Source organism: Pelodiscus sinensis, chromosome 30 (genome assembly GCF_049634645.1).
Source record: "Pelodiscus sinensis isolate JC-2024 chromosome 30, ASM4963464v1, whole genome shotgun sequence".
Classification (NCBI taxonomy): Eukaryota; Metazoa; Chordata; order Testudines; family Trionychidae; genus Pelodiscus; species Pelodiscus sinensis.
The window spans coordinates 1,854,841-1,870,162 of record NC_134740.1 but is presented as its reverse complement, the minus strand read 5'-3'; the positions used below and the strand labels follow the sequence as shown (position 1 = coordinate 1,870,162).

The window sequence follows — 15,322 nt, the reverse complement described above, 5'->3', positions numbered from 1 at the left end:
CCACTCTCAGGGGAGTGCTTCTCCGGCACCCGGAGAGGACTTGCCACTGGAGCAACATCACCCTCATCCCCATGGCATCCTCTGTCAGCTCCCCCAACTTGCAGCCCCCCTGTTCTGAGTCTCCTGCCCTGGACACACACACAGACACACACACAGAGCATGCAACAGCCCAGATTCAACTCTAGGGTTGTGACAGGTCTATCCCCTCTAGCTGTGATGTTCTCTTGGGTCAGGAGTTCCCAGCTTATCCCCCTGTCCATCAGTCTGTGCCAGCCCCTCTGGTACCTCTCTCCCTAGGTTCCCTCCCAGCCCCTCTACCCTGGTCCATTGTCAGCCTTCCTGGGCTCAGAGCCGGTCCAGGACCATTGGGAATACACTCAGAGTGGCGCCAGCCCTGGCTCGGTTCCCGAGACTGGGGCAGGTTGGGGTGTGGCACCGGGCTGGGTTGTTTATTCTCCTTCCAAATTGAATTTCCACCTGCTCGTTCCCTCCCTTGCTGGCCTCTTGGGGCTCTTCTCTATAGGGTCCCTCTCCCCACTGTGCTCCCTCTAGCTTGGCCAGCAAAGGGTCATGCCAGAGGGCAGCGCTGATCCAGGGGTGGGTACAAATGGAGCACGCCCTGCACAAAGAGGGTATGTCTCCACTAGCCAACCTAGTTCTGTCTAGCGTGGCTAATGTAGTCATTCAAACTTGCAAATGAAGCCCGGGATTTAAATATCCCAGGCTTCATTTGCATGCTCCCAGGCGCCGCCATTTTTAAATGCCCCATAGTTTGAGCTACCTGCCCGTGGCTACACGCGGCACGGACTAGGTAGTTCGAACTAAAGCTCCTAATTCGAACTACCGTTACTCCTCATTGCAAGAGTCCAGGGTTACGGTTAGTGTCAAGACACCCCCAGCAGTTGCTGCAAAAAGCCATTTAATGAGCCACCAGTGGCATATGTGATCCACTGAGCAGGGAACGTCACACAGTTTACTCAGCACCCAGGACACAATGGTCCATGGGCTTTCTGTTCTAAGGGATGCGAGTTCTGGTCCAGCCCCAGGGCAGTGGAGTGGCTGGCTCAGAGGGGTAGGGAATTTGATGGTACACAGGCAAGCCCAGATGCAGAGGAAGGTCTGATCCCATGTGTCCAGGAGCAGGTTGTGTAGCAGAAGGCGGCGGCTGCATAGCAGAAGAGCAGGTCGGTGTTCTTAGATTTATTGCATGTTGGCTTTGATCCAGGGCACAAAGTGGGAAATCCGAGTGAACCCAACAGGAGGGTCAATGCTGTCATAGGCACCAAAGGAGGTGATGCCCTCAACCACTCCATCACACACGAGAGGGCCCCCAGAATCGCCCTGTCCCAGAAGAAGCCAGGAGAGAAGAGTTAATGCCTCGATCAGACCTAGGTCTCCCGGGCTGTCTGGGCCAGTAAACCGAAAACATCTGAAAAACTGAATTAACACTGAGAAGCCCACAATAAAGGACTCTGGGAATTTAGACAATGAATGCCCCTGTCATTATCTAGCCTCACCTCCTAGCCGATGCTGTATACAAAGAAAGATGTGTAGCCACACTTACACAGTCCCCATTGTAATCAACCTTGGGCAAGGCATGGCATGTAAGGTGTCCTTGGAAAAGTGATAAGCTATTATATGTGATTGTCCTGTGCTCTGGCAGCTCTTCCATTACAGTTTCCCTCTGGATGTGGCTGAGACACCCTGGACATATATTAGCCAATAAATTACTTACGCTGTAAGTCGACTTTGGGTCACAGGGGTCCCCTACACACAGCATGGTGGAGGGGAAATAGGAACGGTACTGCTTCTGACACAGGTCATCAGTCACCACCGACAGGTTCACTTCCAGAAGGGTATCGGTTCCTGTAAAAAAGCTGGTCAAACCCCAGCCAGTCGCGCTGCACATGGTGCCTGGGCTCACTCTGCGATGACCAGTCGTTAAACGGACCAGACCCACTTCCTTGGTCAGTGTCGCATTGCGACTCAGCTGTCGGGGGAAAGAGAACCAGGGAACGTACATGGGTCTTAGATGGAGACACCGCAAGGCAGGAACAAGGAAATGGAATGGGGGCGGTACCTACAGCAGTGTGAGGTCACTGGGGGTGGGGGATGGGATGGGGGCGGTACCTGCAGCATTGTGAGGTCACTGGGGATGGGGGATGGGATGGGGGCAGTACCTGCAGCAGTGTGAGGTCACTGGGGGTGGGGGATGGGATGGGGGCGGTACCTGCAGCAGTGTGAGGTCACTGGGGGTGGGGGATGGGATGGGGGCGGTACCTGCAGCAGTGTGAGGTCACTGGGGGTGGGGGATGGGATGGGGGCGGTACCTGCAGCAGCATGATGTCATTGCTTAAGGTCTCCCTATTGTATTGCCAATGGGGGATCTGCCGGCGCACAGGGATCTCTTGTCGGCTCGGTTCCTGTTGGCGGATGTTATGGGCTCCCAGGTACACAGTGATCCGGCTGTAAACACCAAACGCAACACACGGATTGTCAGGGGGTCGGGGGCAGGGGATTTGCTCTTACATACTGATGTCCCTGTGTCTCATCTCCTTTGCATCCCCATCACTCCTTCCTGCTGTACTGACCCCTCCCCCCAGCCCAGTGCCCTGCACAGCTGCCCTGGGGCTGTGACCGCTCCCTGCACCATACTGGGCCATGCTACAGACTGCAGCTGGGGCAACTGGCCACAGCCTCATTGATGTACCCAGCCCTGGGGCTGGGCTGCGGTTTGCAGAAGCCCTAGAGACTCGCTGACGGCCCCATAGAAGATCCCTGAAATCCTTTCCCCCAGCCTGGCCTCTCTACCCATCCTCTGCCCCCCATGCCCATGCCACAGTTCCCAGCTCCCCCTCCCCCACCGCCACTGACCCCACCCGCCCCCACTTCCCATCCCAGAGGCACTTACTCTCCCTGGCAGTGAGCGGCCGTCAGCACAAAGTTCTCCGCCACCAGGAACCCACCACAGTACTTGTATTTGTCTCCATGTTGTATATACAGATAGGCCATGTAGGGCCTGGAGTGGGGCTGGGCTTCCTTGCCCCCGATGATCTCACCTGGGGGGAGACCAGGGCCATACAAAGGGCTCTTTCAACTGCCTGGACAGGGACTGAGTCCCCCTTTCCAAAGGGGGGCTCCCACAGCCTACTTCCACCCCCCTGATGCTCTCCCTGGGGCATCCCAGTGCCTGATCCCTGCCCCCTGCTCTGGTCTGCCTCACGCTGCCCCCCGCCCACGGGGCTGGAGGGTCAATCAACTGTTCTGAAGAGGTTGGGTGGAGAATTGGTGCCAAAAGCACTGGACGTGGGCCAGTAATTGCTCTGTGTAGTACCAGCCACCCCAAGAGTGGACCACTATCGCCCTGCCTCCCATTCACAGCTCTGCGGGCCCACATCACCCCAGGCTGGTCCGGCCAGTCCCCAGCTGGGCACGGATGGGGCTTCTGTGGCTGCTGCTTCTGCACATGCCCAAAGGGAACATGCTGGGCTGCTCCACACCTGTCATCCTACGGGCATCAGCAGCCTGGCAACTAAGGGGTTATCTATACTTCAGCCAGGTACTTTCAGCCAATAGGAATGTAGGCAGGAATGTCAAACTGGGACAAAGGAATTTTGGGGGTTTCCTTCCCTTTTTCTTGGGCAGTTTCTCTCCAGCTACTGAGGGGGGACAGACAGAATGTCCCCCTCCAAGAATAGACCCTTCATGGTCTATAAGCGGGGGAAAGTTTAGATAAATCCGCATTCCTCCCTAACGCCCGACTCACCGAAGTACCGGTGCCAGGGGAATTGGCTTTGACTGTAGGAATCCTACCCCAGGAAGCCTTTGCTGACCTCCAGCTTGGATGTTTTTTTTTCGGCTTGTGCAACCTGATTCTTTCCCGTCACTGCTAGGAAATATCCAAGGGACGATTTCTTAGGCTGAAAAAACTAGTTTGGGGATTGAACGGGCATAACGACAAAGTCCCTAGGGAAAACGACCAACCTTCTGGGATCTGCACGGGAGTAGGGGCCAGGCGGGCGGGCGGGAGTGTAGGAAAATCTCCCCTTTAAGGAATGGCAGCGATTGGCTTTATTGTGGGACCTAGACCCAGGTCAGGGAGTTCTTACTGTGCAGACCCCCAACACCTTCCCTGAGCAGGGTCCGGTCCAAACAGACAGAGAATCATTTTTGTTCTTAAAAGAGGATTCGGAGGCCCCGGGAGCATGTTCCTAAGCAGGTTAGATCCCTGATTTCCGTCAGCCACCCATGGAAATAAGAGCCCCGTGGACAGGTTGAAGTTCTCCCCAGAGATCCAGGGCTGGGCTGGGAAAGGATCCCAAGTTTCTTAGGTCTGAGCCCTTCCCCTTAGCTCCTTGCTCTTGCAGCCCCTCTCCACCATCTGCTCCTTGCGTCTCCCCAGCCACCCTGCTGCCAGCTCGTAGCATCTCCAAGTAGGGGATACAGCTTGGCAGTGGGGTCCCACAGAAGCCCTCTGAGGGCTGATGCCCCCACCACCATAGGCTGAGAGCCCCAGAAGTACTCAGGGGAAGCTGCAGGGGTCCCAAGAGCCCCTTGGCCCCAGGCAGGTCAGGGGAAGACCCTCACTCACCCCACAGTCCCACACCCTGCATGGCCCCAATCTGCACACACCCAGCGCCCTTCCCCCACTCACCAGCCCATCCCCCAGGGGGCAGGAGGAAGGCCCATGGGAGCAGCCCCACCACCAAGCGCTGCATCATCAGAGCCATCCCGGGCCAGGCACGGAGCCGTTCCCTCTAGCCTGAGTCTTATATGGACCAGGCAGGGGCACAGCGAGGGAAGGCCCAGCCAATCACAGGCCCCCACGTACACTCCTGCCTGGGAACGCCCACTGGAGATGGGTCACGGGCCAAGGTGCCCATTGGGCAATTCTCAGGTCGTGGCCGCGCCCACCTAGCTGAAGGTTTCCTCTCTGCTCCGGTCTCTGGCCTGGCGTCACGGCCAATGGGGTCCCTGCCCATCCATCTGCCTGAGGATGTGGCTAACACGGCCGCCCACTGCATGGCCCTGCCTGAGGATGTGGCTAACGCTGCCCTCTCCCCTCAACCGCCAGGGTCAGAAACACGCCAGGGCCAGTCTGCAGCGAGATCCCTCAGCCCCGAGATTTCAGGGGGGCCAGGAGGGCCAATTCCTGCCCCTCTGCTCACTCCAGAGGCCAGACCCACTTGCTGGCAGTAGGAGACATGGAGCCTTTTCCCTCTAGGGCAGAGGAAGCAAAGTTTGGCTCACGGGCCATATCAGACACTTCTCTTCAACCCCTGACCTCCCACCTAGGGATGTTCCCCAGCCCCTTGCCATCTGTCCTCTTTCCCCACAGCTTCAGCTCCCCCAGCACCGGGGCCGTGTGCTTCTCAGCTCCCCCGCCCTGATGCTGCGGGTAGCGCGGTGGCAGGTCCGGATGAGCCATGTGGCTGTAGCAGCCTGGGGTGCCAGATGGCACAAAGCAGGGAGGTCCGGTATCAGCCCGCCACATCCCACAAACCCTCCTACCCCCACCTAAGTAACCTCCCTCTTAAAGCCCCTCCCCAAACTGTGCCCCATACACATCCCCTCTCTCACAGTGGTAAAATCCCCGTTCATGCCCGCCATTCAGTGTCAGGTCCCGCATGCGACCCTCAGGCCAAAGGACTTGTCCACACCTGCCCTAGGGCATCTCTGTGTTACCTGATCTCCCTGATACCAGCCACCTACCTCAGACCTTGTGTGCGTTACACCCAAAGCATCTCTACCCTATCCAAAGGTGTCCAGTCAGCCCTCAAAGTGTCTCAGCCCCATCCCCTGTCAATTTGGTCCCTGGCCATTGTGGGAGGTGTCATCTCCTGACGGGATGGATCACACAGAGCCAGGAGCATCCCTTGTCCAGCCATGTGGAAGGCCCCAATCAATCCCCCTTCTGCCCATGGGTCAGGCCAGTGACCCCTACTGGAGCGACCCGCAGCATCCAAGTGGCAGGTGGGCCCAGAACTGGAAAGGTGGGGAGACGGGACTCCAATAGAAGTATGGGGCTCTAGATCTATCTAGAATGGACACAGGGATTTACATTGATCTCAAAGCAAGCCACAGGTGTCCATGTGGGTCTGGGTTGATCACAGCTGGAACAGCCTCCACTGGAATGAGTTGATAAGAACTGAGAGGGAGCTGGTGGGGTCTAGATTGTCCTGGAAGGGCCACAGAGCTCTTCCAGATTGGCTCTAGATGGCTCTCGCTTCCTCTCTGTGGTCACTGTTCCTGCTCTCAGGCCTCTCTTCCTGTATCATGGAAATCAGTCTGGTTACAGGCACATCCCATTGTCCTGGTGCGCCGTAGTGCGGATTTTGTCCACGGTGTTCACTCTGTTTCTGCATTCACTGTTTATTTGTTGTGCTGTATGTGATTCCTACTGTCCTTTGCTGCCTCTGTGTGTGTGTGTGCGCATGTGTGTGAGTGCGCACACAGTGCCCAGCAGGGATGGGATGGGATCTCTGGGTGCGAACTCCTGAGGTCAGGCACGTGGGGAATGGTCCATCAAATCCTGAAACCTGAACCACGCGGACACTCTGCCCCTGAAGCAGGACAAAAGAGTTTAGGAGGGGCTGCCTACAAGGGTGCGAACAGTGGCTTGGGGTGTGAGTTAGTTTTTGGCTGGCTGAGGGAGAGGAGAGTCTCGCTGGCTTGGGGAGCTAGGCATGGCCCCAGAGCCCTGGCCATGGGTCCCCCTTTCCCAAGATGGATTGTATTGAATGCTCGCGGCTCCTGTAACAAGTCTGTGGTAGGTTTTGTACCCATCCACGAATACACCTGGGCTACGTCTAGACTGGCATGATTTTCCAGAAATGCTTTTAACGGAAAAGTTTTCTGTTAAACCATTTGCGGCAAAGCGCGTCTAGATTTGCGGAAAAGCATCCATGGCCAATCTAGACGCGCTTTGCTGCAAAAAAGCTCTGATGGCCATTTGCGCAATCAGGGCTTTTTAGTGGAAAACAAATCTCTTCCGTCTACACTGGCCCTTTTGCACAAAAGTTTTTCGGAAAAAGACTTTTGCCCGAACGGGAGCAGCATAGTATTTCCGCAAAAGCACTGACAATCTTAGATGAGAACTGCACAACCACCAGCCCGTGTCTGTTCCAGAAAGGGGGTGAGTTAGAGGAGAAGATCAAGTAGAACCTGGGTTCTAGCCAACGTCCCACTCAGGCGGCCCACCACTGATGCATGGCAACTCTAGGGACATGTGATTGCACTAAGAGAATGTCTGTCTGTCTGTCTCTTTATCTATCCCCATCCACTGCCTCGATCTCTCTCTCTATCTATCTATCTACCTGGGTACATCTAGACTACATGCCTCCGTTAACGGAGGCATGTAGATTTATTTGTTTGAAAAAGGGAAACGAAGCGGCGATATAAATAATCGCCGCTTCATTTAAATTTAAATGGCTGCCCCACTCTGCCGACCAACAGCTGATCAGCTGTTGGTCGGCAGAGTGGGGCAGCCATTTAAATTTAAATGAAGCGGCGATTATTTAAATTGCCACTTCGTTTCCCTTTTTCAAACTAATCTACATACCTCCGTCGACAGAGGCATGTAGTCTAGACACACCCCGAGGCCTCTCTCTGTTTAGCTTTCTCTCCTTCACTCAATTTAAATTTCTCTCTCTCCCTGCTATCTCTCCTTCGCTCTCTCAATTTAAATTTCTCTCTCTCCTGGCTCCTATGTACTGACTGGTTTAGCTGGTTACATAAATACACATCTGGCTTTAAGCACGTGTGTTTTCTGATTGGATCCAAAGGGGCCACTTTGTGGGTTCAAATGTCGACCTGGGCTCAGGGCCTCCTTGAACTGGGGCCTTTTGTGGGGACTCAGGGCTTGGTGAGGGTCTTGGGCACTCAGCTGTCACAATCATCCAGTCTCTCACGAGTTCAGACACCATCACTAAGTGCTGCACAAAGTCATTTAATGCGTTACCAGTGGCACGTGTGACCCACCGAGCAGGAAACTTCACATGGTTTCATCAGCACTTTGCAGGGACCAGCCAGGACACAATCAGGAAGGGACATGGTACCTGGGCTTTCTGCTCTAAGGGTTGCCAGTTCTGGTCCAGCCCCAGGGCAGTGGAGTGGCTGGTTCAGCGGGGTCGGGAAATCGATGGTAGATAGCAGGTCCCAGACTCAGAGGAAGGTCTGATCGCATGTTTCCCGGAGAAGGTTGCGTAGCAGAAGGTGGTGGCTGCATAGTAGAAGAACAGGTCAGGGTTGCTAGATTTAGCGCATGTTGGCTTTGATCCAGGGCACGAAGTGGGAAATCCGAGTGTAACCAGCAGGAGGGTCAATGCTGTTATAGCCTCCAAAGGAGACGATGCCTTCAGCCACTCCACAGCACACAAGAGGGCCCCCAGAATCGCCCTGTCCCAGCACAAGCCAGGAGAAAAGAGAGAATGCCTCAATTTTATCTGCATCTCCCAGGCAGTCTAGTCCAGTAAACCCAAAACATGTGAAAAACTGAATTTACACTGGGTATGTCTACACCTGCACCCTAGTTTGAACTAGGGATGCAAATTAAGGCATTCAAAGTAGTCAAGGAACCAGTGATTTAAATATCCCGCGCTTCATTAGTATGTTCTCGCCGGCGTGTTACTCCGATCAACAGCTGTTTCAAAAGTGGAAGTGCGCGCCAGGATGCGTTAGCTCCAACCAAACCCCTTGGTTCGAACTAATGCGTCCTAGCACACACTTCCTGGTTCAAAACAGCTGTTGATTGGAGTAATGCACCAGTGAGGTCATGCTAAGGAAGCGTGGAATATTTCAATCCCTGGTTCTATGACTACTTTGAATGCCTACATGTGCATCCCTAGTTCAAACTAGGATACAAGTGTAGACATACCCTCCGACTAGCCCAAGATGAAGAACTTTGGGAATTTAGACCAGAAATACCGGTGTCGTTATCTAGCCTGACCTCCTATCTAGTGCTGTATGCAAAAAAAGATGAGTAGCCCCACTTAGAGTCCCCATTGTCACACACTTGTAATCAATCTTGCGCAAGGCATGCCATGTAAGGCGTCCTTGGCAAAGTTATAAGCTGTTATATGTGATTGTCCTGTTTAAATCCAGGCCTCACCATTGTGTCTGAAGTTGCAAGTATTGGCTAGCTATTAGCAACTCAAATATGTTTGGCTCTTGGGTGATACCCATTTCTACATCAAGATCAGCCTGCCCTGTATCGATGGAAAATTATGGAAAATGCACTCAAAGCGTCAGGGCTGACCAATGGCACCCCTAGCTTGGCCATTGATAGCTCTGTCATCTCTGAGTGTGGCAGTTTGTAGCTGTCTCACCCCTGGGTATGGTTGTTTATTGCCTTGTGATCTCTGGTCTTGGCTGTTTACAGCTCTGTCGCCACTGGTAATTTCTTCTGCTCTGGCAGCTTTTCCGTTAGAAATTCCCCCTGCCCATGGGGATAACACCATTCACATATATTACCCAATAAATCAATTACCATGTAAATGGACTTTCGGTACCGGGGGTCCCCTACACACAGCATGGTGGAAGGCAAATAGCAATGGTACCGCTTCTGACAGAGACGATCAGTCACCACCGACAGGTTCACTTCCCGAAGAGTGTTGGTTCTTGTGGTAAAGCTGGTCCGACCCCAGCCAGCCACATTGCACATGGTCCCTGGGCCCACTCTGCGATGACCAGTCGTTAAACGGACCAGCCCCACTTCCCTGGTCAGTGTCGCATTGCGACTCAGCTGTTGGGCCAAAGAGAACCAGGAAACGTACGTGTGTCTTAGATGGAGAAAAAACAAAATCAAGAAGTGGGGGATGGGATGGGGGTGGTATCTGCACCAGTGTGAAGTCACTGGGGGTGGCGGGATGGGATGGCAGTGATATAGCTTGGAGTGGGGGCAGATAGCTCAGTAGTTAGAATATTGGGCTGATAAACCCAGGGGGCCATTTAGGGACCTGGGGCAAATCTGTCAGGATGGTGCTTGGTCCTTCTGTGAGGGCAGGGGACTGGACTAGATGACCTCTCAAGGTCCCTTCCAGTGCTATGAGATAATAATATAAGGAGATATACCTATTACCTGTAGCAGTGTGAGGTCATTGGGGCTGGCATGGGGGTGGTACCTACAGCCATGTGAGGTCAGTGGGGGTGGGAGAATGGGAGAGGGCGGTACCTGCAGCAGCATGATGTCGTTGTGTAATGTCTCTCTGTTGTACTGCTGATGGGGGATCTTCCTGCACACGGGGATCTCTTGCTGGCTCCGTTCACATTGGCCCATGTTATGGGCTCCCAGGACAACAGTGATCCTGCTGTAAATGTGGATTGTCCGGGGACAGGAGATCGGCTCTTATATGGCTACATCTAGATTGCAAGCCTCTTTCGACAAAGAGTGTCTAGACTACAACCAGTACTTTTGGAAAAGCAAGCCACTTTTTCAAAAGAGAGCTCCCAGGCAGCCTGGATGCTCTCTTTCGAAAAAGCCCAGTCTGCATTCCATCGCACCTTTTTTTGAACGAGTACTTTCGAATAAAGGCATTCTTCCTCGTAAAACGAGGTTTTCCATGGTTGAAAAAACTGCCACATTCTTTCGATTCTTTCAAAAGAACACGGCAGCAGTCTAGGCACAGGGGATTTTTTTTCAAAAAAAGGCCACTATTTAAAAAAAAAAAATCTGTCGTCTAAACACATCCACTGATGTCCTGGGTCTCAAGTCCCCTTCATCCCTGTCACACCTTCCTGCTGTACTGAACACTGTTCCCAGCCCAGTTCCCTGCAGAGCTGCCCTGGTGCTTTGACCCCTCCCTACCCCACAGCCCCACTGATTAACTCAGCCCTGGGGCTGGGCCATGTGTTGCAGGGCCCCTAGAGACCCGCAAATGCCCCCCCAGTCTGCTCTCTGCCCCTCCTCTGTCACCCATTCCGGCACCAGAGCTCCTGGCTCCCCCATCCCCTGTGATCCCGCCCGCCCCCTCATCCCAGCCCAGAGGCACTTACTCTCCCTGGCAGTGAGCAGCCGTCAGCACAAAGTTCTCTGCCACCAGGAACCCGCCGCAGCCCGAAATCTTGTCTCCACGTCGTATACGCAGATAGGCCATGTAGGGCCTGGAGTGGGGCCGGACTTCCCATCCCCCGATGATCTCACCTGGGGGAAAGTCAGAGTCATACAATAGCCCCCCTTATCTTCCTTCTCCCCATCCGAAAGGGGGACTCCCACAGCCTCCTTCCACCCCCTTAATGCTCTCCCTGGGGGATCCCGGGACCTAGATCCTGGCCCCCTGCTCTGCTTTGCCCCACAAAGGGCCCCCCATGGGGCTGGAGGGGAAATATGAAGCTTTCACCTGACTGGGGGCAGAATCAGTGTCAACCACCCCAAGAGTGGAGCAGTAATTGCCCTGCCTTGTGTTCACAGCTCTGTGGATCAAATCCACCCCAGGCTGCTCCAGCCTGTCCCCAGCAGGGCACGGATGGGGCTTCTGTGACTGCTACTTCTCCACCCACCCACAAGGACCAGGCTGGGCTGCTCCTCGCCCGACTCACCGAATTATCGGTGCCCGGAGAAGTGGCTTCAACTAAATGAATCCTAGCCCAGGAAGCACTTTCCAGCCAAGCTGGGAAGGGAGATTTTTTTTTTTTTTTTTTTTGGTGCAACCTGTCTTTTTCCTTCCACTGCTGGGACATGTTGAAGGGACAATTTTTCAGGCTGAAAAAAAATAGTTTGGGGGTTGAAAGTGAAAAGTGAGACTGTCCCTCGGGAAAACAACAAATCTTCTGGGATCTGCTCAGGAAAAGGTGCCAGACAGGTGGGCCGGAGTGTTGGAAAATCTCCCCTTTAAAGAACGGCAGAGATTGGCTTTACTGTGGGAGCTAGACCCAGGTCAGGGAGCACTTACTGTGCTAGTCACTGCACAGATCTACCCATCCCTTCTGGGTTCAAAAAGACACAGAATCATTTTTGTCCTTTAAGGAGAATTGGATACCCGAGAGCATATTGCTAAGCATTTAGGTGCCTGATTTCCATCCATGACAATAAGAGACCCATAGACAGGTTAACGTTCCCCCCATAGATCGTGGGATGAGCTGGAAAAGGATCCCAAGTTGCTTAGGTCCGAGCCCTTAACCTTGGGCAGCAAGAGCAGGGACCTCTCTCCAGTATCTGCTCCTTGAGTCTCTTCGGCCACCCTGCCGGTGGCTCATAGCAAGTGGGGGACACGACTTAGCAGTGGCATCTCAGAGAAGCCATCTGGAAGCTGATCCACCCACCCCCATAGGCCGAGAGTCCCAGAGCTACTCAGGGGAGGCTGCAGGGGTCCCAATAGGCCATTGCGCCAGGTAGTTCAGGGCAAGACCCTCACTCACCCCACAGTCCCCCACCCTGCATGGGCCCCTCTCCGCACACCCCCAGCTCCCTTCCCCCACTCACCAGCCCAGCCCCCAGGGGGCAGGAGGAAGACCCAGGGAAGAAGCCCCACCACCAAACGCTGCATCGTCAGAGCCATCCCGGGCCAGGCACGGAGCTGCTCCCTCCGGCCTGAGGCTTTTATGGATTAGGTGGAGGCAGGGCCAGCCAATCACAGGGCCACATACACTCCTGCCCGGGAACATCCATTGCAGATGGGGCCACAGTGAAGAGATGCCCATTGGGCAATTCTCAGGTCACGGCCGCGCCCACCTAGCGGGAGGTTTCCTCTCTGCTCCGGTCCCTGGCCTGGCGCCATGGCCAACAGGGCCCCTGCCCGTCCATCTGCCTGAGGATGTGGCTAACACGGCTGCCCACTGCATGGCCCTGGCTGAGGATGTGGTTAACGCTGACCTGCACAACCACTGGTGCTAGAAACGCTCCCGGGCCTTTCTGCAGCGAGATGTCACAGCCCCGAGATTTCAGGGGGGCCAGGAGGGACAATTCCTGCCCCTCTGCTCACTCCAGAGACCGGACCCACTTGCTGGCAGTAGGAGACCCGGGGCCTTTTCCTTCTATGGCAGAGGGAGCAAAGTTTGGCTCACGGGCCATATCAGTCCCTTCTGTACTGCCCTGAGCTCCCACCTCAGGATGGTCCCCAGCTCCTCCCCATCTGGACCCTTCACCCCAACTTCAGCTCCCCCAACACAGGGGCCATGCGCTTCTCAGGTATGGCGGTGACACAGCCAGCCTAGGGCATCGGGTGGCACTAAGGAGGGAGAGCTGGTGCACCCCATACAGCTCCCCCACCACACCCCATGAATCCTCATATCCCCACATAAGTAACCTCCCTCTTAGAGCCCCTCCAACTGCACCCCATAGACAGCACCTCCCCCAGGGTGGTAACATCCCCATTCGTGCCCCCATCCAGTGTCAGGTCCAGTATGCGACCCTCAGGCCAAAGGACTTGTCCGCACCTGCCCTAGGACATGTCTGTGCAACTATCACAGCTCCTTTTCCCTCTTTCTGCCCTTCCCCATCCCCATGGGCTGTGCACAACACAGATCAGTATCGGCGCGGGGTGAGAAGTCACACCCTGCCCACTGTGTGAGATAGAGATGGGTGGTTCTGATCTCCCTGATACCCGCCTACCACCTCCAACCTTGCGTACGTGACACCCAAAGCGTCGCTACCCCCACGCCAGGTGTCGGGTGACAGATACTTCTGCCGCATTCAGTGTGTCGGCCCTCAACAGAGCTCAGCCCCATCCCCTGTCGATTTGGTCCCTGGCCATTGGGGGAGCTGTCATCTCCCTCCAGGGAATGGTTCACACAGAACCATGAGCATCCCTGGTCCAGCCATATCTGTGTAGAAGGTCCCAACCAATCCCCGTGGAGGCTCTGGGTCAGGTCAGTGACCCCTACTGGAGCAGCCAGCCATGTCCAACTGGCAGGTGGGTCCATAACTGGAAGGGTGGGGAAATGATTCTCCAATAGATGTATGGGCACTAGATGTTCCAGGAGTTGGGGGAAGAAGCGGAATTGAACCAGGCAGGACTACCAGGCCTACAAGGAATATGGGGTATTGAACTGGACCTTGGACACAGATCCGGTTATTTTCTTTGTCTTGTGTTCTGGATCAACTTCTCTGTGGGCCCCTGTATACTGTGGCTACGTCTACACCGGCATGATTTTACGGAAATATGGAAAACTGTTCCATTTTAAGCTATAACTATTTCCGGAGAAAGTGCGTCTACATTGGCCACGGACACTATTCCGCAAAAAAGCCCAGACCGTCATTTTCATGATCGGGGCTTTTTTGCGGAAAAGACTACTGGGCTGTCTACACTGACCCTTTTCCGCAACAGTTTTCCGGATAAAGGACTTTTGCCCGAACAGGAGCAGCATAGTTTTTCTGGAAAAGCAGCTGATTTCTTACAGTAGATCGTCAGTGCTTTTCTGGAAATTCAAGGGGCCAGTGTCGACAGCTGGCAAGTTATTCCGGAAAAGCGGCTGCTTTTCCAGAATAAATGGCCCACTGTAGACACAGCCTGTATGTTTTAAACTGTAGCCCAGAGGTACTGTGTTCTCTCTGTTTTCATCTGTTCTCTCTCAGTTGCTCTGTAACACCCGGCAACGCGGAATGCTTTACCGAGTACATCTTTTGTTTAGTTCCTAAAATCTCCTTTTTTTGAGGCAACAGCTGGATTCTTCTGGCCTGGCAGGTACCAGGAGGTCTGTGTGTGCCTGCCTAAGGCAGAGAGGTCAACTTTTAGGGTGTGTCTAAACTACATGGCTCCATCGATGGAGCCATGTAGATGAGGCTGACCGGCAAAGGGAAATGAAGCCGCGATTTAAATAAATCGCAGCTTCATTTAAATTTAAATGGCTGCTGCACTGAGCCAACAAACAGCTGATCAGCTGTTTGTCGGCTCAGCGCCCTAGTCTGGACCCTTGCAGTAAAGGAGCTAGGGGGTGCTCCTCTGGTAGAAGTTCGAAGTGCTTTCTCGTTCGGTTCAAGAAGAAAGGGGGTTTTGGTTCCCTTGCTGGTGGGAGTTATCACCCATGGCCAGGGGATCTGTGACTTAGGGGAGATTTTAAGCAGAAGCCCATGGAGACAAGGGATTTAAGATCTCTTGTGGGCCCCACCTTCTGCACTTGGAATGCCAGACTGGGGAACAGCCTTGCTCAGACCCAAGCCCAGCCTTCCCCCATCGGAGTGACACCCCCAACCACTACCCAATCCCTGGCCGAGGCAGCGGCTGCTCTGGATTTCGCAATTCGGGGTGATCACTCAGACCCACAGTCGCCTTTTTTTGGAACTTCATGTTTATTCAGTGCTGACCATGAAACAGGGAGCAAAATGCAGCAAGGCAGGGGTGGGGCAGGCTGAGAGAGGTGGGAAAGAGGGATCAGTGGGTTGGGATTT

The 15,322-nt window shown here is 54.4% G+C and overlaps 2 protein-coding genes across 2 annotated transcripts; both read right to left on the bottom strand.

Annotated features, from left to right (window-relative positions):
• Nucleotides 1-902: 902 nt before the first annotated feature.
• On the bottom strand, nucleotides 903-4,738 carry LOC142821330 (duodenase-1-like). Its single transcript, XM_075912212.1, has 5 exons — nucleotides 4,655-4,738; nucleotides 2,912-3,059; nucleotides 2,331-2,466; nucleotides 1,736-1,990; nucleotides 903-1,341 (listed from the first exon to the last, which is right to left on the bottom strand). Exons 1-5 carry the CDS (start codon nucleotides 4,728-4,730, stop codon nucleotides 1,201-1,203), a joined length of 756 nt encoding a protein of 251 aa, XP_075768327.1. The 5' UTR covers nucleotides 4,731-4,738; the 3' UTR covers nucleotides 903-1,200.
• A 3,213-nt stretch (nucleotides 4,739-7,951) lies between these two features.
• Nucleotides 7,952-12,507, bottom strand: LOC102458929 (cathepsin G-like). Its single transcript, XM_075912038.1, has 5 exons — nucleotides 12,419-12,507; nucleotides 10,993-11,140; nucleotides 10,172-10,307; nucleotides 9,488-9,742; nucleotides 7,952-8,397 (listed from the first exon to the last, which is right to left on the bottom strand). The coding sequence occupies exons 1-5, from the start codon at nucleotides 12,492-12,494 to the stop codon at nucleotides 8,257-8,259; spliced, it is 756 nt and encodes a 251-aa protein (XP_075768153.1). The 5' UTR covers nucleotides 12,495-12,507; the 3' UTR covers nucleotides 7,952-8,256.
• Between the last annotated feature and the right edge of the window lie 2,815 nt (nucleotides 12,508-15,322).

Excerpts from the sequence above, each read along its gene's own strand:
- LOC142821330 (XM_075912212.1), bottom strand. The coding sequence starts at position 4,730 with ATGGCTCTGATGATGCAGCGCTTGGTGGTGGGGCTGCTCCCATGGGCC. Across the intron at positions 1,991-2,330 it reads ATGACATCATGCTGCTGCAG|CTGAGTCGCAATGCGACACT; the intron begins GTACCGCCCCCA and ends TTCCCCCGACAG. Across the intron at positions 1,342-1,735 it reads ACCCAAAGTCGACTTACAGC|GGCGATTCTGGGGGCCCTCT; the intron begins GTAAGTAATTTA and ends CTTCTGGGACAG.
- LOC102458929 (XM_075912038.1), bottom strand. The coding sequence starts at position 12,494 with ATGGCTCTGACGATGCAGCGTTTGGTGGTGGGGCTTCTTCCCTGGGTC. Across the intron at positions 10,308-10,992 it reads GCTGCTCACTGCCAGGGAGA|CAGGATCACTGTTGTCCTGG; the intron begins GTAAGTGCCTCT and ends CCACATTTACAG. Across the intron at positions 8,398-9,487 it reads ACCGAAAGTCCATTTACATG|GGCGATTCTGGGGGCCCTCT; the intron begins GTAATTGATTTA and ends GTGCTGGGACAG.